The sequence below is a fragment of the Lonchura striata genome, chromosome 3 (genome assembly GCF_050655825.1).
Source record: "Lonchura striata isolate lonStrDom1 chromosome 3, ASM5065582v1, whole genome shotgun sequence".
In the NCBI taxonomy this organism is placed as follows: domain Eukaryota; kingdom Metazoa; phylum Chordata; class Aves; order Passeriformes; family Estrildidae; genus Lonchura; species Lonchura striata.
Genome location: NC_140705.1, coordinates 48,157,773 through 48,184,877, shown reverse-complemented (window position 1 = coordinate 48,184,877; position 27,105 = coordinate 48,157,773). Strand labels below are relative to the sequence as shown.

At 40.4% G+C, this 27,105-nt stretch overlaps 3 protein-coding genes across 3 annotated transcripts in view; 1 reads left to right on the top strand and 2 right to left on the bottom strand.

The window, feature by feature from the left end:
- TRAPPC3L (trafficking protein particle complex subunit 3L) overlaps positions 1-12,539 on the top strand; it is a 22,407-nt gene extending 9,868 nt beyond the window's left edge. The window contains exons 4-5 of the mRNA XM_021555481.3: positions 10,378-10,563; positions 11,611-12,539. Of these exons, the coding sequence (XP_021411156.2) occupies positions 10,378-10,563; positions 11,611-11,730 (306 nt within the window). The 3' untranslated portion in view covers positions 11,731-12,539. The remainder of the gene's footprint in view (positions 1-10,377; positions 10,564-11,610) is intronic.
- CALHM5 (calcium homeostasis modulator family member 5) lies at positions 79-9,778 on the bottom strand. Its single transcript, XM_021555480.4, has 2 exons — positions 9,122-9,778; positions 79-6,288 (listed from the first exon to the last, which is right to left on the bottom strand). The coding sequence occupies exons 1-2, from the start codon at positions 9,659-9,661 to the stop codon at positions 5,899-5,901; spliced, it is 930 nt and encodes a 309-aa protein (XP_021411155.1). The 5' UTR covers positions 9,662-9,778; the 3' UTR covers positions 79-5,898.
- CALHM6 (calcium homeostasis modulator family member 6) lies at positions 12,527-27,105 on the bottom strand. The gene is made up of 3 exons (XM_021555524.3): positions 17,384-27,105; positions 12,992-15,526; positions 12,527-12,955 (listed from the first exon to the last, which is right to left on the bottom strand). Exons 1-2 carry the CDS (start codon positions 17,915-17,917, stop codon positions 15,110-15,112), a joined length of 951 nt encoding a protein of 316 aa, XP_021411199.3. The 5' UTR covers positions 17,918-27,105; the 3' UTR covers positions 12,527-12,955; positions 12,992-15,109.

Below are 27,105 nucleotides of genomic sequence, written 5' to 3'. Positions count from 1 at the left end.
GAAAGGAAAATAAGAGGAACATTTTCGTGACTACCCACAAATCTAATTATAAAATCAAAAAGATAAAACCAGAGCATGTACTTTCACCTACTTTGATGGAAATTTCCCTTTTATTGAGTAGGTGTTCACACTTCTGTCAGACAAGAAAGACACAGGTCTCTAAAGGTGTACTTCTGCCCCCATTGGCAAGTTAGAATTCCAAGGAGTTTCAAAGAGAAATTTAAATAAGAATATATAACAAAGTTCCTCCTGGTAAGCAGCTGAGCTGGGGCGGATGATCCATTGGAAATGGTGAAGCCAGCTGAATGAAACTGATGAGACAAGCAGAATTTCAGTCACTGTTTAAAATACACTGCCTCATTTTAAAAAATTATACCAGGCTGCAAAATCACATTTTTGTTCACTTTTACATTTTTCTTTAGGTGATATTGGTACTTTATTTTCAGATATATGTCAGATAACTGGTTTTCTGGGTCTTATTCCTCATAGTTCCCTTCTTTATAAATGCATTATTACAGTTGAAACTTCAATCTTAAGTACATGTTATTCAATGGCAAAGTACAGTGAGAAATTAACAATGGAAAAATACACTATTTCTCTGCAGCTTGTACTTCCAAAGAGACTTATTAACAGAAATAAAAAATTACTTGGAAAGGTTAGAACAAACATTAAAGCACATACTGTCCTTTTGAAAGACTATTTTTAGCAAACAAAAAGGAGTTCAGTAGTAGGAGTAAAACATTTCTGAGGCAAAATGTGATATGGACAGCATTTTCACATTTCTTTGGCAAAACAATTTTTAAATAATCGCACATTTGTCTGAGATACATACCAACAAAACATGTCTAAAGTGACCCAGTAAGAAGTTGCAAATACTCTATTAAACTTTCTAGTTCAGAATTATGAAATTGTTTACATGATCTGAACTCTTCAGCAGGAGTGTTCCCAGCCATGAGAAAGTGCCTAAATACTTAACTGTATTAGGTCTTCAGAGGATGTCTGAGGATGAGTAAAACCAGTTCAAAAAGTAATTAAGACAGTTAAGCAATTCAAGTAGTAAAAGCCAAACCTCTTGTTAACATAGCTATTATCCTTCAGTTCTTTGGAAAACAAAGAAGTCTGTAAGATCAGGCTGTGGATGTTCCCTGTGGAAATGGAAAGAGATGAAGCAAAAGAAAAAGAAAACAACAACAAACAAACAGAAAATGAGGATTACAAAGCCAGCTTTCCAGATTAAGAAATAAATACTGGAGGAAAGGTGCACCTAAAGCAGTGACTGGGAGTTTAAAACTTCCACCGCTGGTTCAGATTGCAAAGCCTGGGCTTTACTGCTAATTTATAGTGGCCTGGAGAAAGGCCAACAAGTTTTGACATGGAGCCAAAGTGAGCCCTTCTACACTGAGTTCCCATGGTGTTCACTGTCTTCTCATGTTGGTCCTGTGACTTGGCAGGGTTGCAGTTGGGATTAAATTAAAAAGAGACGAAACAAGACATGTAAAATTAGGCTTTCTGGCAAATTGAGGTAAAAAATGGAAATCAATTGAGGAATGATATTAAGGACAAAGCCCAGCTGAAGATGTCCAAGATGGGATTCTGAATTTGGATCTGAATATAACTGAGAATTACTTTTGAAATTATGTTGATAATTTTTGTCTCTCCTGCAAAATCAAATTTTTAATTAAATTTCTTCTCAAAGTACTTGATGTGATTGATCTGATCAAATGAGTTGCAGAAAACAGCTTCTGGGTTTAGATCTAATGTTTATATTGCCTTCTCTAGCACTAGGAGCTATTTGTGTGTGCCAGGGGTGGAAGCCTGACTACACCCTCTGGTCCAGAGCAAGCTGATGCTGGTTTACAGGCTCTACTGCTGGATTAAGCAGTGCTGTGCCTGAGGATAGATCTGTTCCTGAAAAGCAGTGGCTGCAGAGATGGGCTTTATTGTGGACACTGAGTACCCTGTGAATGCAGGAAATTAATAACTCTGGACCTCTTTGAAGAGAGTTCCTGGGTTGGGGTGGGGATGGGGGTGGGAAATAACAAAGGATGGGGTAATCCAACCATGTCACCCCCCTGTCCAGAGCTGTAGGACAGGAAAAATCCTTCCCTTATCATGGAAGGCGCTGCCACACAAGGTCCCTGTATACTGACTTATGGCCTGTTTGTAGGTCTGACAGAAGCTGGCAGAATTTATGAAGCTGGTAAATGTTGCTTTTCAGACCTCAGCAAGGAGAGGAAAATGCATAAGCAGGTTGCTGTGCTAAGGAATACAGCCTAGTGTGATAGACAGTAAACAGGACATTGACGTGCTGTGCTGTGGAGAGTAAAGAAAAGGTCAGAACTGTGGAATTTGCAACAGATAGCAAGACCTTTAATATATCTTCCTATTTCCAAACACTGACTGGAAAAACACTAAGAATGAAAAGTATGCTAGCAGAAATATTATTTTTGCTGCCTTTCCCCTTTTAAGCAGATGAATTCTGGTCTTTCATTAATCTTGCTATTATGCTGTCTGAAATAATGGTTTCAATTTTTTTAACAGTCTGTACTTACTTACTTGGTGTCATGACTTATGCATAAAAGTTTGGAAGTGAAAAGTCCCCAGTAGTATGTAGAGGGACTGAAAAGTTAGTGGCTTCCTAAACATTTCAGTAATTCTAGGCTGTGTTTGAGCACCATCAAAATGTTAATGATCTTTATACTTGCTGCTTGGAGAGATGGAATACTGACTGAGATTTTGAAAAAGGGCAGAGATACATTTTTAATTCATACTGCATAGGTCTTATTTTCTCACTAAGCAATATATAATGTCATAGAGTTGCAAATAACATTTTCAAAAGTGAGGTTTTGCTTTATATGGACATCATTTTGCTGGCCAGCCTATGTACGTGTCTAAACAGATATTCTTGTTTCTTCCATTTCATGGATAAAAGCGAGACAGATTTATGGGATGCAAGTTTTAAACCACCTCATTAATTTTACCTTCTAGTCTTTTGGAGTCACAAAGACTGAAAATACCTTTGTTTTATCCTCTGAGAAGCTGTAAATGGTAGTTTTAAAGTAGCTGCTGTTCAGTTACAGGCTGGTTTTAAGAAAAAATATTTGTTATTCACTGATTTGCTTATCTATGCACTTAAATTATTGTTCCTGCCAAGACATTTTCACAATTTTCACTTTATAGCTTTGAATTTGACCTTAATTTGGTGCTCCATTGCAAACCAGATACTTGTTTTGCATAGTTTCCATGCAAGTTCTCTTTTACACTGGAATTTTCAACAATAAAATTTGGACAGATTCATCATGCCATAATGCAAAGTACAGCTGAAACTAAATTGAGAGCATATGAAGGCTTAACATGGTAAAAAAGACTTTATTCTTATAACAAAGACTTCAAGTTTGATGGAGCAGCAAATGTGGAAGAGGTAAGAGAATTTAAAGACTAAACTGAGGGACAGAGCACAGAGGATTAAACATAAGTTTTCTATTTTCTCGTATACTCATATTTTAATGGGGATCAGAATTAATGCAAAATCTAAATTTTCCAGCAGAAAATGTTGATCTTGCTGTTTGGTTTTATTTGTTGGGTGTTTTTCTCTCTCTCCAGTTTGTTTTGGACAGTATTGACAACAGTCTGGCTCTTTCTGAGCTGCCATGGTAGCTGCTGGATTCAGGAACAATGTTGATAGAAAGGAGCTTTTGCAATAACCCCTTGAAGGACTAAATTTGCCAAACCCACATTCCAGTTGAAGACATAGGGTCAAACTGGATGTTTTTTCAGATTGTTTTTATAGATGTATTCTAGGATCCACATGGAAATTGCATTAAATCACAAGAATTTTGTTAAGACAAAGGAGTCACACAGCCCTGGGAATGAGGATCAGTGAGAGATGGGCTCCTAGGAGGCACACATTGCATCACAAAGAGTTCAGCAGCTGCTCTTGGGGGTGGAGACAGTCTCAACATGAGCTACCTGCAAACATGAAGCAGGCAAGGAGGAGGAGAGGGAAGTTCATCTTGGATTTGCCCCTCCACAAAAAAGCAGATAGGGCTGGGAAGTGCTGCCATTTCAGATGGCCTGGGCTACTCAGGTGCAGAGCCCTAAGCCTTCTACTGAGCAAAAAGAGGATACCAAAAGCTCTACATGGGATCATTCTGTTCTCCTACCCTTCCCTCTACCAGCTATGTTTTTGCCTCTGTGTCTCAGCTATTATATCACAGTGGAGGCCCTATCTTTTACATCAACCCACTTGTTTCCCATATTTCTTTGATCAACTCATTAACCTACTTGCTGTCCTCCCCATTGCTTCCCTACTTGCTTTGATTTTCTGAGGGAGGAGGTGGAGAGACAGTTTTGGAAAGGAAAGTTTGGCCCAGGCAGCAGGGCTGTCCTCTTAGGGGATGTGCTGTCTCCCCTTATATGCAGGGAGGAGGTGAAATGGGGCTGGACAGATGATGCTGGGGCAGTTCTTATAAAGAAAGATAAAACCAGACAAATAGGAGGGTTCATATTGTCTGGAAGTAGGTAGATGCTATGCCAGGAGAGACTCCTGGGGAGAAAATGGTTGGTGTATGTGCCAGGCACAGTGTCAAACATCTGCTGTTGTGACTTTCATTTTGGCAGTGTTACATCTGCGCTTTCAGCTGCAGCAGGCTCATTTAAGCATATAACATGTTTTAAATGTGCTGCTAAGTGGGTCATCTGGGATGAAAGAACTTTAAAATATTGTCTCAAAAGTCACAAGTTCTTGAAAACACAAGGAGAAAATTCTAAGCAGAGAGTTCAATTAGCGCTTGTGTTTTATTTCATAAAGAGTAATGGTCTGTATATAGTTGCTTTTACCTGCTGAAGAAGCCCAATGAGTATGAGAACAGCTGGGCAGGATATCCTGGTTTGTTGAGAAGAGCATGATTCAAGCACAGCAAAGCTATGATTCTTTGCAGACTAGCAGAGACTGGCTGCACAAAAGCCTGCCCAGGGACAGAAACTTTGTTCTTCTATACAGCATTTGAGAATATTCCGAACACCCTGAGAGCCATGTGATGCATTCCAAGTGGGTGAGGTAAAGCACAGGGTTCTGGGGTCAAATGCATTTGTCTGAGATACTGACTGTGCAGTTGCCTCACCAGCTGGTTCCTCTTGCTCCAGACACAAAGTTTTACTAGGATATTCAAAATATGAAAGTCAGTCTTCTGGAAAAATATTTTCTTGTCTTTAAAAGTGGAATTTCCTTGCAGACCAGTTGTACACTGGCTGCAGGCTCAGAAACAACAATATTACATAGTACTACAGGCTGCACACAGTGCCTGAAACTCACTCAAAACTAGAACTTCATATCCATACAAAGAGAAAGTCTAGACTGGGAGCAGATAATAGGGGGATGTTCTACAAAGGCAAAATATCCAAAGACAGAGAAGCCTTGAGGGATCACTCGTGCCTCAAAACAAGGCTGTATCTACAATTGGCCTGGAAATGACCTGGATGGAACACCTTTACTTTCTGTACACTGTCAGAAAACCACACATATCTTGTTATTATATTCACACACTTCAAATGACTTTACTTGTTGACAATCTCTAGATTTACATAGGACAAGCATACCATAGCACATTTTGCATAGCATATTGTTAAAACCCTCTTGTAGAAGCCATTATTCCTTTCTTTGTGCTGTCAGCTCTTGATGCTGAGCCAGTGACATGAACTCTGTGTGCCATGGAGTACTGCTGCCTTTTCACTCGTGTAGGGAAATAATTTCATTCCATCCTTTTGGAGCAAATATCTAACTGGGAGGAAACATGATGAAGAAGAAAGAGTGAAAAAATTGTGGAAAAATACAGAGATGAAACCAGCTAGAAGTATTCCATATTAACAAGATATAAAAAAGCTGAAAATACATTTGGTTTATGGTATTTCCCTTCTGTCCGAAATGTCCAGAATTGTCTCTCTTTCCTCATTGATTCCTTTCTGGCCTTCTTCAACTAGCCTGTGAATTGTGCTGTAATGCTGTTTGCTGCTGTTGAAAGAGTAGAGCTGGGAAGCATCTTCCCACGCCTGGAAAGCTGGCAGGGAAATGGGTTCTGGTTCCTTGTTTTCAAAAAAGCACTTCAGGTTTCGCTCACTCAGCTTGGTGGCATACAGCTGGAAAATCTGCTCCAGTTGCTCTTTCTCCGTCCCCTCATACACTCTCCAGAACATCAGCTGGAGGTGGCTGACTTTTGACTGGCAGCTGGCACAGCAAGAGGTTAGCAGGGAGAGGAGAGCTGTGGTAACTATCACACACCAGCCTAAAATCTGGGAAGGCAAAATAAATCAGTTTCAGGTTAAAAAGACCCAAGTGAAAATGCTACTTGAATCATGAATGTCTAATAAAGTGACCACACTTGATTTCCATTTGATGTTAGTGGAACATCCACGTGGGGATTTGCCTTAGGTTGGAAATGGGAATGTGCATTCTATTCCCATCTGTTAAAGGTGGGGTGGTTATCTTCTGTTAATTAAGCTGTTTTCTTTATCTCTTACACAACTAATCCTCCCTCTGGGAGATATATTCTGTTAATAGGCCAATGAGTCTCACTGCTGTGACTGATAAAAAATGCATCATCCCATTGTGAGAAGCTCTGCCCTAGGGGAGGAGCCAAGCATCCTTACCTGGATATAATCTGATCTTTGTAACACCACAGTCAGCCTTTTCCCACTGGATTCTGAGGAGCAGCTTTTTCCCACTGGATTCCCACAGGAGCAACTGTCTTCTCCACTGGATTCCCAGGGGAAGACCAGGTCCATTTACACCACCAGCAGACCTTCAGAGGAAACCTACACCCTTCTACAGGATCTGTGCTACAACAGAACCACATCTGTCACTCCAGGACTGCAGCCACCATTTAATTAGTCTGCTACCAACAGCCTGAACCACAGGATGTCAAACTGTATTCTGACTCTGTCAGTGGTTTGTTTTCTTTTTTTGTACTATTATTTTTGTATTTTTAATTTTCCTAATAAAGAACTGTTATACCTATTCCCATATCTTTGCCTGAGAGCCCCTTAATTTCAAAATTATAATTCAGAGGGAGGGTTTTACATTTTGTATGTCAAGGAAGGCTTCTGCCTTCCTTAGCAGACACCTGTCTTTTCAAACCAAGACAGGACTGAGGAGAAAGTCCATCAGCATAGAGGCTTCTCAATACTGCTCCTTTTGGTGTCTCTTTGATAAAGAGTAAAGTGTTTCCTAACTCCTGAAAGCATAACATAAAACTACCCAACAAGAATTACTAATTTTGAATCATGAAGAACTACAAAATCAAAAAGGGCAAGTAACTTTTTTTCTAGATCAACCAACCTTTTAAACTATGACCACTGTTATATGTTTTGTTTTCTGACTTCTTTTTATTAGGGAAAAATGTCCAACAAAACAACTACATAATTAACCAGCATCACTCAACTTCTTTTTTCTGTAGCAGCTTCAGATTTGGACAAAATTCTGTCAGGAACATTTTAAAAGAAAGAGCCACTTCCATAATTACTTCCTCAGTAAGGGGAGAGAATGGAAAAATGTGCTTGAAATGGTTATTGTGGGATGTTCTATAAGGAGAGCAGCAGTGTGGACACAATTTTTCCTGCCTTGTGCCACTGGCTAGCCAATGGTTTTACTTGTCTAATCCACTGCAATGTGTTAAAAAAAAAAAATAATAAACTTGTTTTCAAACACTGGGACAGTTCCATTCTGGGACAAAGATTCTAAGGCTCAGAGGCTTGTATGAACTGGAACTGATTTCCCATGCTCTAATGGTGATGATATGGAGAGCTGCATCCTTTCTCACGTGAACTCTTGCACTGATGTTAAAAAAAATAACCAGCAGTATAACAGTATAAATCTGTGTTTAGCTGATGGAATATAGAACGTTTCTTCAGGGAAGTCTGTGAAACAGAGAAGCTTGACAAACAACTATTTTTAGGAACTGATATGCAAGAATAGTTAGAGCTTTTCTTTATTTTTCCCAATCACTTTGTATTGACTGCCGATTTTTATGGGTATTTGAGAAATTGCTCTTTTTAGCAGTTTTTCACTTTCTTGCAGCTTGGAAAATGAACTCATATATTCTCATGCTAAAACTGAATCCCTGGTCTTTCAGTATTTTCTATACATACAACAAAAAGTCTTAAGCACTATCTGTTGTTGCTTTCTAAAGCTATCAAATAAATTGCTTTGTCGGCAGTGCAGTCTTTGTCCTATTTGCATGAGGACTTGAAAACAAAACCAGCTCTTGGAAAGGAAATTGTTCCAGATGGATACAATTCCTGACAAAAACTTGCTGGCTGCACAGACTCTTCCCTTTTCTTTAGCTTTTTTAAAATTCTCTCCACTGTTTTGATTTTTTTCCTCTGAATTTATTTGCATTACAATGCAGAGAGCAAAACTGTACTGCACAAATACTGGAAAATGTAATAAGATCTCAGTTTTGCATGATCTGCTTGCTTTATTGTTTCTCACTTCCTCCAAGCAGGACAAAAACATGCTTACATTTGGTATCATGAAAATGAGGAGCACAAAAAGAAATACATTATGTAAACACTCAAAAGATATTTCACAAATCTTGTTTTCCAAGATGACAAAAAAAAAAAAAAACCAACTCTACAGTTATCACAACGATTTAAAATAGGAGAGTGTGGCATGAATATTTTAACAGGACAGACCCCTTTAATGAGGTGACATCTGTTAAATCAGCCTCCTAAACAATCCAGTTGGGTTGGTTTTTTATTTGTTGTTGTTTTGTTTTGGTGTTTTGGGGGGTTTTTTTGGTGGGTTTTTTTTGCTTGGTTTTTTTGGTTTTGTTTTTTTTTTGTTTGTTTTTTTTTTTTTTTTTTCTCCTTAGAGCAATCTCGATTTACGAAGAAAGCTTTACGTTTTCTGGTCTTATTGACCCCGCCACCAGTGAGGAGCTCTAAGAAATATGGAACAGCTCAAACTGAAACAAAAGATGGATTGATTGTATTTTGCAAGGCTGCCAAAACATTGTTTATATGAAGCCAACAGTTTTAAGAAAACTTCTGACATCAGGATCTTCCACAGATAAATCCCAGCACCAGTACAACCTGGATAATGCTCTTTGTTTATGATTTTTCTTACCTGGGACTGTGCTTGAAGTGTTCTTTTCAGTTCATCACTCTCTGAAAAGGGCAGGGAGCTTTTGTCACAGGCGATCTTGTGTAGCTCTTCGATGCAGTTCTCCGATTTGCTGTGGCAAACTGCTTGTAAGTAGGCAGGATTTTTCAAGCCACTCATGGCACATTCGTAAAAAGTCCCGTTGAGCAAAGCCACGGAAAGCCACATCACTGGGGCTACCAGAGCATTTAAAGTGATTTGTCCAAAGACGTAAAAGAAATGGCAGATATTCCCTCTGGGGAATATTTTCCTGGGATTCACCCAGCAGCCTGTAAAGAGTTTCCAGGTCTTGCTATTCAAGAAGTATCCAATAACCAGCAAAACAAGAGCTGGAGAGAAGAGAAAGACCAAACCGTACCTGAAGTTTTCATTGCTGCAAGGGCATCTGAAAGCAACAAGAGAAAACACACGTTCACCTCCCATTGTCAGCAGCGCCATAAAACTGTAACCTATAGCGGTTTTCCGGTTCATAAAGAATTTCAGGATTGTTTGGAACGCATCCATCTCTGGTACTCACTAAGGAGGTGACAATCGAGCCGGTTTCCCTGCCTCGGCAGCGGCGTGCGGCGGGGCAGAGCGCTCCCGAGGATCGCAGCCCGGCGCTCTCCCGCCCGCCTGCCCACGCCCTGCCGGGATAACGCCGTGATGTCACCGCCGCAACCCGCGCTCGCAGGGGACCCGCTGCTGGCACGGCAGATGTGGCACATTCACAGCAGCATCCACCGGCAGGGGAAAGAAAGCAAGCAGCACTCTGTGTAACCAACTAAGTTTTCAGTCTTGGAAGTCTTGTGGGCTGTTTGGTTTTTGAAGTGACTGCAGATGGAGAGATCAGAGTTGTGGGAGATCTTGAGCTCTGATAATAAAAGTTGCTGGTGACGTAGTGAATGACCTAATATAGATGCTAATGGTCCCAAGGGACTATGACATGACTGAAAGCAGACGAGTGATAACAGTAAAACCACTTTGTGTGGGGGTGTAAATGTAGGAACTTCAAAGAAGAACAGCTCTCTGCTGTGTTTTCCTGGGGCATCACATAGCTCTAGATTTGCATTGCTAGCTCAAGTTGATCATAAAAGAGACAAATGTGCTTTGATTTCTAGCCTGTCTGGCTCTCCCCCTTTATTTCCTGGGGTAAAATTTGTCTACAGGATGCTTCTGTCTAAAGTTTCACCTCTGGTTTGCACGCAACACATTTAAGCAGCAGTTTCATTCTTTTGCAGGTTGCTTTCAAGATGTACCTTGGGGTCACCCCGAGTGTGAGTTGCAATAGTGCCACAGGAAATGAATTCTCCTTAATCCTGGACAAAAATCCACTAGTGGACTTTGTGGAGGAGCTGCCAGCGGAACGAGCATCGCTTTGCTATTGTAACCTCCTCTGTGGGGTGATTCGAGGTGCCTTGGAAATGGTAAGGAAGTGCACATCTGTTTTCTCCATTCTTTGTTAATTCACAGAAGCACAGGAAAACAAAATCACTTGTTCAGATAAAAGCAGGAAATACAGTATTGTTTAACCTCTCGGGTTAAATGTCTATATCTAGATAAAAGAGGACAAAGATGATCCTGGATCCTGAGGTAGAGAAGCACATAGATTATCTCACCTCCACATTGTCCCTGCCTGACTGTTCAGTCTGTTCAGTGACTGACTTGGGTGCAAAAGCCAGGTGGGATCAGGAAGCCAGGTAACAAAGTGGAGGGACAGAGGGGCATGTTGTGTTCCTCCACTGTTCCTGGAGCCTATCACACTTCCCTGCACAGCTGTAGCCAGTAATAGTCATCCCTGATTCTTTCCAAATGTGTCAAGATAAATAATATTCTCAGGTTACTGCGGTTCCTGCTGAAAGAGAGAACAAAATGTGGATGAGTATAATATTAAAACCAAAGCATCAGAAATGTATCAGATAGCAATCCAAATTTTGTTTTTAAATTTAAGGTCTTTGCAAAGAAAGAAATAAAGGGCATAATTTGAAAATTTCTGACCTGTAGAGCTTCTTCAGGGAGATTACTTTTGGGCTCCTTTATGTTTTTGTCAATATCAAATTTAGCATGTATCTTATATTTCAAGAGACAAAAAACTCAACCCTGTGGTGTTATGTACATACATCAGTCTCAGAATTATAGTATCTGACACAAGACTGATTAACAAAAGTATTATATCATAAGTCTTAGCACATGACCAGGAAATTCTGTGATCACAAAATCATCAAGTATGCAAATTAGGGTCTCAGAAGCACTGGGAGAGGGGTAATATGCTCTTTAAATTCCAGTGTCTATAAACTTCCTTTGTATTAGCGTAGTTGGGAGCTATTTTAAAACAATCTAGATATCTGTTTCCTATGAAACCTGAGAAAGGGGGTCCTCTTGTGGTAAGAGAGAGAGAAAAAGCTCATTATACTGGAGGAGGGTGGAAAACTGGGCATTTCTTTGCTTAACTGATCAGACCTAATTCTTTCCAGGTTCACTTAGCAGCAGAAGTTTCCTTCCTGCAGGACAGGCTGAAGGGTGATGCTGTGACAGAAATAGGAATTACATTTTTAAGGAAGCCTGAAGACAGAAAGCACAGAAGGAACAAATGAAAGAAATATTGGGAGAAATCCTTACTGTGGGATATTTTGTGCCTTTTGTTTCAGAAGATGACAGGGTAAAAATGTCTTTGCTGACTCAGCTGCACTAGTCACCTGGTTAAAAGGCGAAGAGAGCTGGGCAAAGAGGAGGGGCAGGGCAGGGGAGAGCAATGTTAAATGTTATGACACAGATATCAGTTAAAAAGATCTGCCCTTCCTTCTCACATACCCAGGCTCTTGAGCTTAATGAAAGTTTTATCTCAGTATTTAGTGTTTGGTAAATATTCATCTGTAGACCAACTGTTTTCAGGTAAAGCTGATGACCTCTCCCCATTTTGTCAGTAATGTTTCAAAGCATGGCTGCTAGAGGCACTTTATTTCCCTGGCTGTGTGTGGTTATCCAGAAAGAATTCCTCTGCTGTGATTGATGTATGCAGTGTCTCACTTACAGGTGCATGTTTTGATGTGTAATGCTTTGCCATTCATTGTCCTCCATACTGGACATCCTGCTGGCTTTGAAACCAGGGAGGGATGGGTCTTCACTGATGCTGGTTGTGTTCTTTCCAGCTCTTCAGGCCCCACACGCAGTTTTGCTGGCGCTCCTGTTCAGTCCTGTGCATGCACCAGGCTGCAGCACTCTGACAAGTGCAGCAATGCGTGTGTCTCACCAAGCTATGGCCCTTTTCATGTCAGCCTTTCTCCAAGAGCACTGATCTTGTGACCAAACTGAACAAAGCATGATGTATTTATTTACGTGTCGCCATTGTTGATCTGTACCTGCCTAAGGAAACTTGAATTAAAATACTGAGATTGCCACACAACTGGTTTGGTAGCTGTGTTTTCTGTTCTTACCTGGCCTTCGCCACCAGCTGTTGAACATCTTCCTCTTGGCAGTGGACTTGTTACCACAACATGACTGGGAAATAGAGAAGGAGCAGCCTCAGAGAAATCCAAGTTATAGGAAAGGTTTAAAGTTGTTTGTTGCAACGCAAGATGTCTGGATAAGGGTCGGACAGAACCCCAGGTCCTAGCACAGCACCCTACCCACAAAGCCAGCTTACCCTCTTCTCCCCAAAATGCTTGTTTTAAACTGGAATACCAACAACTAAATTCAGTGTAGTCCCAGATTAACTCTGATTTTATCAGTGTTTTGTACCTTCTCCTATTTTCCCCTCAGTCTACATCTTCATCATGCTAAGTGGGGGCATCTCTTACTTTGGATTCATTCTCACAAGACCTATAATCTCTTACTTTGGGTTCATTCTCACAAGACCTATATGGTCCTTATGATAATCTCTGTCCCTTTGTTTGTCTTAATGGTGTGGTACAGTGGTGGCATAGCAGAATGGAGCTTTAAGTGTGCAGTTTTGTAGGGAACAAAAACTATATTTTTGTTACCCTGCTTTGGTTTCAGCCCAACTGCTATTACCTCCTATTACCTGAGAAGTGCCAACATGTATATGTAACAATATGTTATAACCAGTAACAAATTTCCCTTTTTTTTTTATTATTATTAATGTTTTTTAAATTAGAGCTGAAATGTATTGTGGAATTTCACTACCCGTGCAAGAGTCCTCAGGTTTTTGATACTTGAGATGTACATGTGGTCAACCAAAATAAAGGCTGTTTATTAGCAATGGCCATTTTTACTTTTTCTAGCAACACTATCCAAACATTCTCTTTTTAAAAATTATTATTTTCTTGAAAGTGAATAACCTATACTGTCCTTGTTTTCTTACAGAATTACAGAACTGTTAGGGTTGGAATAGACCTTTGAAGGTCATCTAGTCCAACCCTCTGACAAGGCAGGGTCACCTAGAGCAGCTGACACAGGAAAAAATCTAGGTTGGTCTGGATTGTCTCCAGAGAGGGAGACTCCATGATCTCCCTGGGAAACTCTGCCACCCTCAATGTAAAGAAGTTATTCTCATGTTGAGGTGAAGCTTCTTGTGCCTTAGACTCTAGCCATTGCTCATCCTCCTGTTGCTGGGCACCACTGAAAAGGGTCTGGCACCCTCTTCTTGCCACCCACCTTTGAGATGTGTTGATGAGGTCCTCTCTCAATCCTCTCTTCTCTGGACTAAACAGGCCCAGCTCCTGCAGTCTCCCCTCATAAGAGATGCTCCAGACCCAAATCACCTTTGTGGCCCTTCTGCTGGGCCCTCTCTAGTAGCTCCTTGTCCTTCTTGTACTGAGGAGCCCAGAACTGGACACAGCACTTCAGATGTGACCTCACCAGGGCTGAGTAGAGGGGGAGGAGCATCTCTCACCTGCTGGCCCTGCTCTTCTCAATGCACTACAGGACACCAGTGGCTCTCCTGGCTACCAGAGCACTGTGGCTCGTAGCTTGTCATCCACCGAGACACCCAGGTCCCTCTCTACAGGGATGCTCTCTAAGAGGTCAGCCCCCAGCCTGCATTGTTACTCTAAAATCACCAAGTTTCTTGGAAGGAAAAGAGCACTGATCAAGTAAGTGACTGTGATGAATATTTTTTAAAAATTATTTTCTACAAGCAGAGTTAAATCCTGTTTTGCCTTCATGTGTTACATTTTTAGTTAATAGTGAGAAAGAAGCTTCCAAGCTTGTTATATTTAGCTAGTTAAAATAGACTCTCCCCTTCTTCCTTCCTTGCAAATAACTTCTTGGGATTCCTGTCTGTCTGAATAATTTCTGAGTTTCTTGTGTAGAAAGAGAGAATTTCTGGGAGAAGTAAATGGACAGCCCAGACCAAAAATCTGACTTACATATCTAAAATGCTCTCTTAAACAACAGCTTTTCAGAAGAAAATTGAACTTTATTATTCTTCATTCAAAACTTGTATCTTTATTTCTTACAATAAGATGTTCTTTGCTAAGAATATTACTACTTCCTAATATGGATTGCAGATTTTTAATGTCCTTGTATGAATGTGCTTTTAATATTTGTTAATATAGAAACTTCACATACACTGCCATGTTATACATGAGCCTAACACCTCATTAATCTACAGCTTGCTCTAAGCTTCTCTGAAGGCTTCAATGTAAAGAGAGAGCTAATAAACTAAGCTGAATTTATGATCAAATCTTTCACTCCTTTTTTTGTCTCTTTGATAAGGTTTGGTATTGTCACTCCACCTGCCAAGTGCTTTTAAGATATCAGCAATAATTTGACATAGTATGTGGTGACATCTTTGTGGATTCTGATTATTTTACATACAACTCTTAATGGACAACAACATAAGAAAACTCCCATTTAAATGTACTAAAGCAAAAGTATTAAAATGTATTTAAAAGCAAATCTAATGATTACTACTATCAGCTTTCACTTTCAGTTTGCATAGAGCAGAGAATAAGACTCTTCTTATGTCAGTAGGGCTAAAAAGACTGCCAACATTGCAAAGGATTTGTTTCATTACAACCCTGACACACTTGTGTGGGTTTCATCCACAAATGCTAAAACAGTGAGATCCTGACCTTCTTCATTGAATTTGGCACTGTTGCCTCTGTTGGTGCTCACGTACTTGTGTATCATGCTGTAATACTGCTCTTTTGAATTAAAGGTATACACGGTTGAAATCTTCTGCCAGTCTTCATTGCTGGGAGTATGAAATGGTGCTGGGTCAGTGGCTTCAAAAAAGCAATATGTATTTCTTTCTGCTAGCTTGGTTGCATGCTCTTTGGCTTTGATCTCAAAGAGTTCCTGTTCTTTTTTTGAGTAAATTTTCCAGAACTTGAGCTGAAGATAGCTGACTGGGGAGCAACAGCGGGTGACACATGTTGAAATCAGCAACACAGTCATGATGCTGGCTATCAGGAACCATCCTATCAGCTGGAAAAAAGGATATATAGGTTAATGGTGGTCTTGCATGGTCATATGTGAGAGTATAGAACATAACACTGAAAAAATAAGAAAACTGTAAGCAAAGACACCCTGGAGTGCATGTAACTGTCTTCTTGCTGCCAAAAAAGGGGATCCCATGCATGCAATTCACCCAGACATACAGAGCTTCTGCACCTCTCAGCTGATCTTTTCAGATTGAGGATGAATACTGAAAAGAGAGAAGATGGACATAAGTTATTTACTCAGTTATATCCACCTTTCTTAAGTTTTAAAGCAGGATACTGACCATCAGTTTCTGCAGTTGTGGTCACATTTATGGTACAGAGGGTGCAGAATCACTCTGTGTGCTTTGTGCTGAAAATCAGAGCTCCTGCTGGCTATGTTCTTATGGAATGTAGTTACTCTCCCTGATGTCTGAGCCTGCAAAAACAGCTAGTTTTTGCAGAATGCAGAGGAAAGGTTGTGTCCTGTATGTTTTGCAGGCAGGACACAGATTTGGCTATAATATGGGCATTTGTTCTTGTTTTATACCTGATTTTAATACCCTTAGACAAGCCTCAGAGGTCCCAGCAAAGTCAGTATCCTAGTAGATGCTGGTCCCTCCTTTACCCAAGAGTACTTAGCTGGAAGCTCCAAGCAGAGGTCCTGCAACATGCTCTTTTACCTCAGGATGACTTTTTCTTCAAATGAAAAAGTATTGAGTGCTAAACAAAGAGATGTTTGCGTTCTTTTTGGTTCTTAATTTTGTGGAAAGTAGATTGGATATTAAAAATAGTGGCCAGTATTGAAAGTGATCAGTGGTGAAAGTGCAGTAAAAATGCACTTTCACTTTTCCTTTTTTTGTTTGACTGGATGTTTGTTTTATATTCCACTGCAATATCAGTAATAGTCAGTTTTCCTTGGTTTTGCTCCTTTCTTACCCTATCTAAAATCAATGGTATAGAGTTTGCCCCTTTCCAGCCTTGCTCTTGGAGAAGCAGCATGCTAAGTATTTATCAAATATAAACACATTTTTGTTTTAATAGACATCTGTACTAAATAGGAACTTACAAAGATTCAAGTAATTATAAACTCTTGTAAACTTAACTCCCTTAACCAACTCTTAATGTTTTCCTGAGGAAAAAGTTGCAAAACATGATTTTCCTACTGGAGTTAAGACAAAATCCACACAAATGTAGAAACAAAACTGGAGTGCTACCATTGAACCAAACAGAAAACAATCTACAAGGGTTACTGTTTTGATAATGCAATTTGCCTTCAGCACTAGAAACTTTAACAAGACAGATATATATTTTAACTATTCTAGAATACAAGTGTGAAATTATTAAGAGATTCAAGCATTGAGATTTAAAGTCAAACAAGCTGTTTGCATTTGTTTCTCTTTCCAGACATCTCCTTGCAACAATTCTGTCACACGGAGACACAGCTTCCCCTCCGTTAGTGATCTCAGCTTACCCTCAGCTAATGCTTATTTGCAGAAGTTTGAGGTATTCAGAGACATAAAAGGGAGGAGAACTCACACTTCATCTAAGTTAATTGAGAAGAAAACTTGCTGTGGAAAGTCCCGTTTTCTAGGCTGGCTTCCTGTCCATGATGTTTTGTAAATGACAGTGACAAATCATTACCATGCAAACATGAGAAACCAGAAAGTATCATAAAAATACACCTATTTCTTTTCTATTGCTGCTTTTTTGCCAATGAATTTTGGCTAGCCAATTGCTTTTGGTACATGATATTATATAACAAAAAGAGAAGGACTGCTTACAGTCCCCAGCAGACACCACTATGCATTGAGCAGCCAGGGTTGAAGCCCATGGTGTGAGGAGAAGAGCAGCGAGGCTTTACCTGGGACTGAGCCTGAAGGCTGACCCATTCACTTGATATCTTTGCTGATAACTCTTTATCACAGGGCATTTTGAACAGCGTTTCTTGGGTGTAATTTCCCTTAAATTTCTGCAAGAGTTTTGCTGTCAGGTTGCTCCCGCTGGCCGCACACTCGTAGAAGTCTGCTCCAAGCAGGGCCACCGCTATCCAGGTGAGCGGGGCCACCGAGGCTTTGGCTGTCATCAGCACCAACAGCTGGCAGAAGCTGGCACAGGTTCCCCGGGGACTGCGCTGGAGATGTTTCTCTGGAGAGCACGTGCCTGTAAACAGGCGCCATGTCCGGGCACTCACCATGTAGCCGAGCAGCAAGAGGACAAAGGCAGGTGCTAAGAGAAAGGAAGAACCATACAGCATGTTCCCAGAGTTGCAGGGACACTTGAACACCACAGATGAGAAGATGTGCTCGCTGCCAGCCGTCAGCAGGGACACGATGCTGTAACTCAGAGTGGTCTGGTGATGGATGCAGAAATCCAATGCCTTACGTAACCTATCCATTTTCTGCCTCTCCTTGCTTTGAGAAGAGCAAAATCTCTGTCAGAAAAGGAAAAAGGAGAGACAAGTCTCCTGCAGCTCCCACAGCCTAGAGAGGCTTGCAGAGCTTTCAGTTTCTTTTGGTGGTAGTGATGCAATGAGGCAAAAAATAGCCCTTCATAGAGGAAATAACAGTCAGGGCACAGTCAAGCAGAATCCACACTGGAAAACCATTCCAGTTATCAACAGCAAGACAATGAAGAGATTTGTTTCTATAAAAATAGTTTGTGTTTGTCCACACATACATTGTAACTAGCAATGGCTTAAACCTCATCACCTTTTCAGTGAGGCACCAGATTCAAAGTGTGAATAAAATGTGAGAAAACCACCCAGAACCATATACAGATTTTTATCCTGCCTTATTTTTAGCAATACAATATGGCTTGTTCTCTTATGGAAGAAAATTCAACTATAATGTAAATTTTTCAAGATAATAAATCTATTTTTTTAAAGTAGTTATGTTGGAAATTATATAATCTTACATTTTTTTTACTTTAAAGTACATTAAATCATGGATTTGCTTGTCTTTGCCAAGGGGAAGGGCAGCTGGACCTTGTAGTTTGTTTAATCTTTAAACTGCTGCGGCTTTGGGACTTGCTGGACAAGGCCTGACAAATACCAATTTTAAAAAAGGGTGTTTTGGAAGTCAGGAATTTGAAAATTCACAGTTCCCATTTCAGCTCTTTGGGCAGCTGAGAGGATGGCACAGAGGCTCCAGAGCAGGCAGCATTGGTTTCAGGTGGCTGCTGGGCTTAAAGCAGATGTGCCGTGCTCAGAGCCAACCTGCTGCTGCAGCAGAGGAGAACGTGCTGCTAAATGAGATGCTAGTTTTGGCCTGCAGGAGCCCTTGTTATTATGCTGCAGTATAATATAATGACATAGCAATCAAAAAAGGATGTAAAACCAGAAAGAATTAGTCAGACTGGAGGTTAGTCTGGCCACATCTCAGTTACAGCCAATAGCTGAGAGGGGAGCACAGGGACAGGGAAAGCAAGTTTGGCAATGCTTTCACAACCTGTGTGATTTCAGGGATTTCCTTTGTATCTAATGCCTTTTGTTTTAACTCATGCAGACTTACTGGCATCTAAAATATTGTACAGCAAGCGTGCTTAACCTTCATTAGAACCTAACACTATCCATTTGATGTCCACAAGATCTGGAAGGGAAAGAGAAAAAGGAATGCATCCTTTACATTTCCATCACCTCAACATAGCCTTCTCTTTTCCAGGCTGGAGAAACCCTAATATAATCATTCCTCATCTGATGTATATCTTTATATCCTTTCTTTATCCATGTTGCCGCCTGAACTGTTCTCTAGGATTCAGGCATCATTTTTCACATGAGAGGAAACAGGAAGCATACCAGATTTCTAGTGCATTGAAGATGCAACTGAATCACAGTTTGCTACAAGAGAATACTGACATTTGCCTTTTATATCCTTGAAATAATTTATATACTTTTAAAAATCATCCATTAATTGATATTTTAACAGGATATGTATTATAATAAAAAGCCCTTCAGTCCCTGAGAGATAACCTCAGCAAGCTCAGAGTCTATCAGTGTATACTGTCCACAACAGTATGCATGAAGGTAGGATTTGGTATCACTCTGAACACAATTTCTTCTATACTGAATTAGATATGTCATTTTGCTTTCTGATCAGATAGCCTAAGCAAGTATCTCACCAGTTCTTTAAAGCAGTGGTTAATTTTTAAATATAGAGAATAACTATACATTATTGGCAACTTTGGTTAACCTAGTTAGAGGTAGTTAGAGACAGAGGTTAGAAGGCCATGAAACCAGAATTCACTATACCTGAAAAAGTCTTAGCAGATGCCCCATACATGGAAGTGTTCCAGGACAGCTGGATGAGGTTTTAAGCTGCTTTGTTTTGTGGAAATTGTCCCTGCCCATGGCAGGAGGGGTGGAACTGGATGTTCTTTAAGGACCCTTCCAGCCCAAACTTTTTGGTGATTCTGTGATTCTCTGTCAGCATGGCAGAAGAAACAGATGCAATGTGAAATTGCTGCAAGGAGACATCCTGACAAAGACAGGGACATGGGCTGCCTCCAAGAACCACTGGTTTAACAAGAGAGGCAAAGGACCAGAGGCAGATCCCTGGAACAAATTACGACCACACAGGGTAAGTGTAGAGCTAAGAAACCCTGCTACTTCTCTTTCTGAGCCTAATTTTAGCAGTGTTTTATTTATCTGTAATAAAATACGATTTCAGGAACCAGCTTCTTGGGAAAAGGGAGGGGAGCTCTGCATGAAAAAGGATTAACCCTCCTCTAAGAAAACATGTTTCCAGTAAATATTCATAGAGTGGTGGGTGAGGGAAGAGAGACCACCCTAGTTGGGAAGTGGGGGAGCAGCTGTGCTGGCAGCCAAGTGGGTGCAGGAGTGGCCAGAGTGAGCCCAGCTGGTGGCAGCTTTGGGAGCTGGGGAGAAGACCAAGGGTGTGAGGAGCTGTGAGGCCAGGGAATTACAGAGCCCCTGTTCACTCAGAGCTCTCTCTCCTCCTAGGGCATCTCTTTCTTGCCCTCTAAATTAACACTTGTCTGGCCACAACAGCTGCAAAGCATTATATGGAAAGTATTCAGAAAAACAGCTTTCCGTTAAAGGATCCAAAATTCCAATTTTATGGTTGTTTTTACATTGATTTGCATTAAATTTCATGTCTTCCAAGGGGGATGGGAACAGTGTGAGAATTTAAAAGATGGGCTTTTTTAGAACAAAATGCTATTTTTTTACCTGAAACATCTTTCTGCTTTGAAATATTCTTTATTAAAATAAAGAGGTCAGCTGAAAACAAGTGGACTTGTTTAATATTTTATTTTCTCCTTGACATTTTAACTTCTGTCCTTTCACTTGCAGGTGAATAATTCCCAAACATTTCCTAGGTGGAAGAAGTTGTAGTCTGAACTTATTCTGTGGTTCCATAAAATGCATAATACTGGTCATAAATGCAGCGTGTGTTAGTGTAAGTGCACTGAAGGGCTTTACCAGTGCATATTGTGAAGATCTTGTTTTAGTTATGTTAGTAAGTCCTTACAGTAGGTTATTTTAATTTTTTTTTTCTGGAACTTTTTCTACTTGTTCAGAATAGCCAAGGACTGGTTTTGTTTTCCTACAAGTCATGCTCCTTCCAGCTGTTACATCCAAGGCCCATCCTATCCTAAATTCCTTCCATTAGTCTTATAAAGCTCAACTTCCTCTTCATATTAATACTGCAGTATCTTGTACATTCATGGTTGCAATGGAAAAGGGCACACCTGCACTGGTTTTATGTTTATAAGAATTGGACTTCTTCAACTGAAAGAGATTTAAGCTCCATTTCTCCAGTTCAGAAAGACACATGAATAATAAGTATTTTTATTCTATTCTTATAATGCCTTTTGTCTCATTCTGGGTGAAATTAATGATGAAAATGTTGGAGGTCCTGTCCACAAGCAGCTCTGCACCTACCCTCCAGGTGGGCTGACCTCCCCCAGAGGCCCATTGCCTCACTTTGTGAAACTGAGGAAATTATTCTGACTTTATGGTTGAACCAGTCTTCTTACAAGTTTAGGAAGTGTCATGCAGCTCAGCGGCACCACATAAATCAATAATAGTACTAATAGTTAGTATAACAGCAGCCTGAGAAGTAGCACTGTGCCTGGGCATGCACAGCTTACAAGCATTTGTGTACATTATACTGCTATTTTAAGGCATTACATTTATTAGCAGTTTTTGGCTGAAAATGAATCTTAGCGGGCAGGAAAGGAACAGGTCTGGAAAACCAAGCATGGCTCTGCAAGAGGCTCTGATGGGTGAGTTCTGGTACAGAGTCACATAAGCTATGGCACTAACTGTCCCTTGCATGTCTCATTTCTGTATGGGAAGGTCCTGTGACCCAGTCCAAATGTCCCACAGCAATCAGCTACATGAGGGTTTTGCTGCCATAAAAAAATTGATGCGATTCTTTAAAGCTGTCTGCAGATTAAATTACAAATATTTGCTGAACTTATAAGAAAGAAGCATAGGATTAGAAGGGTAGAAGTTGTCATGTTTTATGATGAAATTAAGTAGCCTTGGTGAGGCAGATTATAGTTAAGACTAATTGGGCAAATCACCCTGGGTAGTTAACTAGTCAATTCTAAGAACTAAAAGTTCCATCTTTTTTATTTACTATGGAAAATGAAATGCCATAAAATTACTTTGCAAATTTGAGCACGTTAAGCCCAAAATATTTCTATGCTCTTATTATACATGTTTTGTTTTCCATGTGTCCTTGCTTTCTTCAGGTTATACCATCCCGCCTTGCTGCCTTGGAATTGCTGCATAGCTGAGAGTTCACAGAGTCATAGAATGGTCTTGGTTGGAAAAGACTTGAAAAATCACCTGGCTCCAACCTTCCTGCCATGTACTGGGAACCTTCCACTAGACCAGGGCACTCAGGACCCCATCCAGTCCGGTCTTGAACACTTCCAGGGATGGGGCAGAACCTCTCTGGGTGATCTGTTCCAGAGCCTCACCACCCCCACAGTAAAGAATTTCTTCTTGATATCTAATCTCAATCTGTCTTCTTTCATCTTAAGGCCATTCCCCCTTGTCCTAAGATTTCATCTGTTCCACTCTGTGTGGGCGTATGTGTGTGTCCTAATGGTAGCTGATCATGCGCTACAAAACATGCTCTGTACTTTTCCATTCAATTAATCCTTCTTTCTCTTTTCAAACTTGAACAAATTAACTAGTTCATGGTAGTACACCACTGTCTCCAGTTTCCCATCTCAGGTTCCTTTGCTGCCAAAATTTTGTTGCTCATAGAATTTTTTCTAACAGTAATGCGGCCCAAGAATTGAGATACTATCCTTTTCAAAGTTGTCAAATAAATGAAAAGTTTCTGGCTTCTGATCCTCAACCTCCCTTGCTCATATATTTTTCCTAATCAATCTAATCCTTAGCTACAGAATACCCAAGCTGTTTCAGCTCACGACTACTGTACAAGCTGTGTCAGGCTCTCTGGTAACCATGTCTGGCTTGTATTAAAGGCTGAATTCTGTTACACTCAACAGCACTTGAGTGTGTACTTTCCATTTTTTTAAAAATGGGAAGATATGATTTAAAAGGAAAGAATGATATATGGGACATAGGAGAAAACATTCCCAGTTGCCTATATTTTATGTTAGCAGCAACTTTCAAAGTCTCTCAATCTGCCCTCATTTATTCTCTAATGTTCAAATACTCCATCATCATTGTCTTTTTTTTTTTTTTTTTTCCTGGATTAGCAGCTATATTTTATAGCATTATTGAACATCTTCTATTCCTCTAGCTTCCATAAAGACAGAGTTCTTCAATTTCCCTTCCAAGGACTCTGGTTCTCTGCCCATTTCCCCATTGCTACAAACATGCAGCTGGGTCCACCAGAGGAAACTCCATGACAAACTTAGTAAGTGAAAGACTACAATTACTTTACTTGGTCAAAATAAGGTTTATACCATATAAAATAGACAAGCATGAGAGAAGTGAATACAGTTCTAGACTACAATTAATAGTAAAGATCAGCTATAAATATTGTTACATCTATTACTAGATCATGGAGAAACTTGGCCTTCCTTAGCATGTCCCAGAGAGTTCAGCTCCTCATCCCAAGGACTGTCCTGTTCTTTAGGGATAAAAAGAAATGCATATGCTGATCACCTATTCCTTCTTGCCACAGGGTGAATTCATCTAGCTTACTCTCACAGCAGTGTGGCAGTGTAGCGAAGTTTCCATACCCCAGTCCTCCTCAGATTTTTTTCACTGCCATTTCCTGTAGGCATATCCAATAGGCCCAGCTTTCCTGGCATTCCTCACTTCCTATGTTATGGTTATAATGAAGACAAAGTGGGAAGACAGGGGTTTTATACTCGTGATTTTAGAAGCCATCATCTCCTTGAAGAATGCCTTCCAACTGGAGGTAGGTACAAAGCTAGACTGAGTAGGGAATGTTTGGTGAAAAAATTTATGTCAATATTTTGGGGTCAGTCATAAACTCATATATACTTATTATGGATTACTGTTCATGGTAACAGAGCCCTGGGGTTGGAGTGGGAGTTTTCCTCCTGATTGTCCCAAGGTCAGTTAGGAAACCAATAAAATCACTGATGGTTTTGGACACAAGTCAGAGGGGTAAAAGGTCACAACACCATGCTAAATGTCTTATACAATAATGCATTTCAGCTAGCAATTTTTCTCTGTGTCCTAAATTTCTGGAAAATCATCATAAATGTTGTGAATGCTTTATCAGCCTAAAGAACCTGCCAGGAAAGGTAGCATCTGGGGAAAATGCTATGCATGCATTTTGCTGAAGGAATGCACTCATATGTTGTGTAGTTGTGTCCAGTCTCCTGCCTGTCTGAAGCATGGAATAGTTTTGTTCCTTATTTGATAGGGTCCAGGCTTCTTATTTGAAGTTCTTTGACATTGTTTCAAGTTGGAAAACAGTCTTTATTCTGATAATAACAATATTATCAGATAACAACACAGACATATCCAGCACTGGATTGTGCAGGCCTTTTGCTGCAGAGTGCTCCTGGAGTCAGCTGCCAAGAAAGGACAGAAAGTGACATTTTGGCTTCATTAACTCAGTCTGACTTACCAGCCTGAAGTTACCCTACTGATTTTAACAGACTAGCCAGAGCACAGGGATTGAAGTTAGACAAAAGTATTTATGATCCCAACTGAGCCTTTTGCAGACCAAGTAAATGAACGTAATGGCCCGGTGCAGAAATACAGCTATTTTCCGAATTCTATATGGTTTCAAACACTAAGAAAATGCTTTTCATCAGTGGAAAATCCATAGACCAACAGAATTTCAGACACATAACTCTTCAGAATAAGCTTTCATCTTACAAGTTTTGAGAAATGAAGTAATGTGCTCCTCTCCCTTTGCTTCCTTGAGTCACAATGATGTATATAGCATAGATAGACATTTTTTGGCTGGACTCAAAAAAATAATTGAAAGAATCTAAGAACCAGATTCCGCATCCACCCTCAAACATATACATCACTACCTGTGGGCTGAATTGTCATTCACTTTGTTCAGAATACAGTGAATTAACTTTAGACTACATTAGACTGCAGTCCTGAAATGAAGCATGCATGATTGAAGAGCAGCTACTGAAGAGAAATTGAGTGAAGTCAGCAGGGTCTCAGATGAACACAGGAATGCATCCACATACACTGAGTTCTTGAAAAGCCACTTTTTCCTGTGGCCAGATATGCAGAAAATGAACATTTTCAGAAATGAAAAAGACGCAGAATACGAATGGGAGCAGAGGCATGTGCCAGAAACACCTCAGTTTTTTTACTCTATTTAAAACAGGGAGTGAAAAATAACTTTGCTGCTGGGTGCCATGCAGTGACATTTCAGAAGCTGTCCAGTATACCCAGGCTAGATGAACCCAGTGCTAAATGCTTCTAGCATGGACACAGAACCCACCAAGGCTGCTTCTCTTCTGCAGCTCAAAGGATGTGAAGGTCAGTAGAGCATTCTCTCCTGCATAAGCAAGTGTGGAGGAGCACCATCTTTCTACAGCCCTCTCACAAGCCAGTAGGGCTGTTGGGCTGATCCCATTTACCTATTTGTCCTCACTGCACTTCCTAGTAAAGCAAGGGCAGCTTGGATTTTTCAGGGTCCTGCCGCCTGAGGCCTTGAACTGTTTCTTTTCTGCAACACAGACACTTCTAACTGACCTCTGATTGCTCATGCCACATTATTGATGGCATCTGTTCTTCAATTTGTTTCAAAATAAAAATAAAAAAAAAATTACAGTCCTTGGCAAGGAATGAGAGAGGCAAGAATGGGAAAAAAGAGTGGAAACAGAACCACTGGAGAGGGCCTTTTTAAAGGCTCTGGCCTGGAAAAGAATAACTAAGGATTCTTTTCATATCTAAAAGACAGTCAACACAATTAAGGCTTAATTTGCCTTTTTAGTTGCTCAATCTGCATCAAAGTCACATCTGTGCAAGTGGAGTTCAGAGCAGCGAGTAATGACAGTTATATACACATAAATCCTTGACAGATGCAAACCAAGCACAGGCTGCAAAACCCCTGGATGCACACTTTATGCTGAAATGGGTCTGGTCTCTCATTGAGGAGGGTCAGGCTGCTGCATTTCATTTCCATTTACAGTATCATTACACACACACACCATTCATTTGAATGCTGGTCTGCTTTAAAAGCAGCTTTAAGACCTGGCTGTGAGCATGGGCAGCTCTTGCAGCCTCCTGTTTCCCTTGGACTGCTGGAACAGTGCAGAGAAGTGTAGCGTAAATGAGAGCTAACGTGCAAAACCATACCTTAATTGCTAATCTCTGCAGTTTCACTTGACAGCTACACAAATCCCATGCTAGAACTTAAGAGACACACTACACAGCAGACAAAGAATTACAGGCATTTCTTAGTCTTCTAGACTACAGGGTGGCTTTGTGGTTGTTCAAAGCAATAGCAAATTGACACAGGAGAAATGTGCATAGACATGAAATAAACTCTTGACTTTTTTGGTGTTTCATGGCAAATAATAGTATCACCTAATATTGGAAAACTAACGGTGTCTTTAAAATTGAACATAAGCCCAACACCTATTTTTGCATGTGTTTTTGTCATCACAGTGCAAAGGCAGAAGTAAAGAGATTTCCAGTTATCCACAGCCTGTCACAGTTTAGTTGCTTTCAGCAGGCACCACTACCAACCTGGAGCTGTACAGGTGATACTCCCCAGGCTCAGCTCCTTTTGCCTTAAGAAACAAAGTGAGTGAATTGAAATAGGCAATTATCCACCTCACATGTCCTTTGCAGTCAGGGAAAAGGAGGAGGGATGTCTTGAAGGTGTTCCAATGTCTTAGGTGAGCTGAGTTACTGTCTGAAGGGCTTCATAATCCAGAGACTATGCATGGATCAGAAATTAACTGGGTACCTAAATCTTTGCTCAGATAAAATGTAACCAATTTAATTTAATAAATCCAGGCATTGGGGACTGCAGTAGGGATTATTTATGGGAATTCAGTGCTCTGAACTGACTCAGGAGCTGGAATCTAGTGAAAATATTCTGACCTATTCACTGAAGATTTTAGACAAGGAAAGCTCATCACATGTCAAAATACAGACTTGCAGAAGGCTTAACAGGA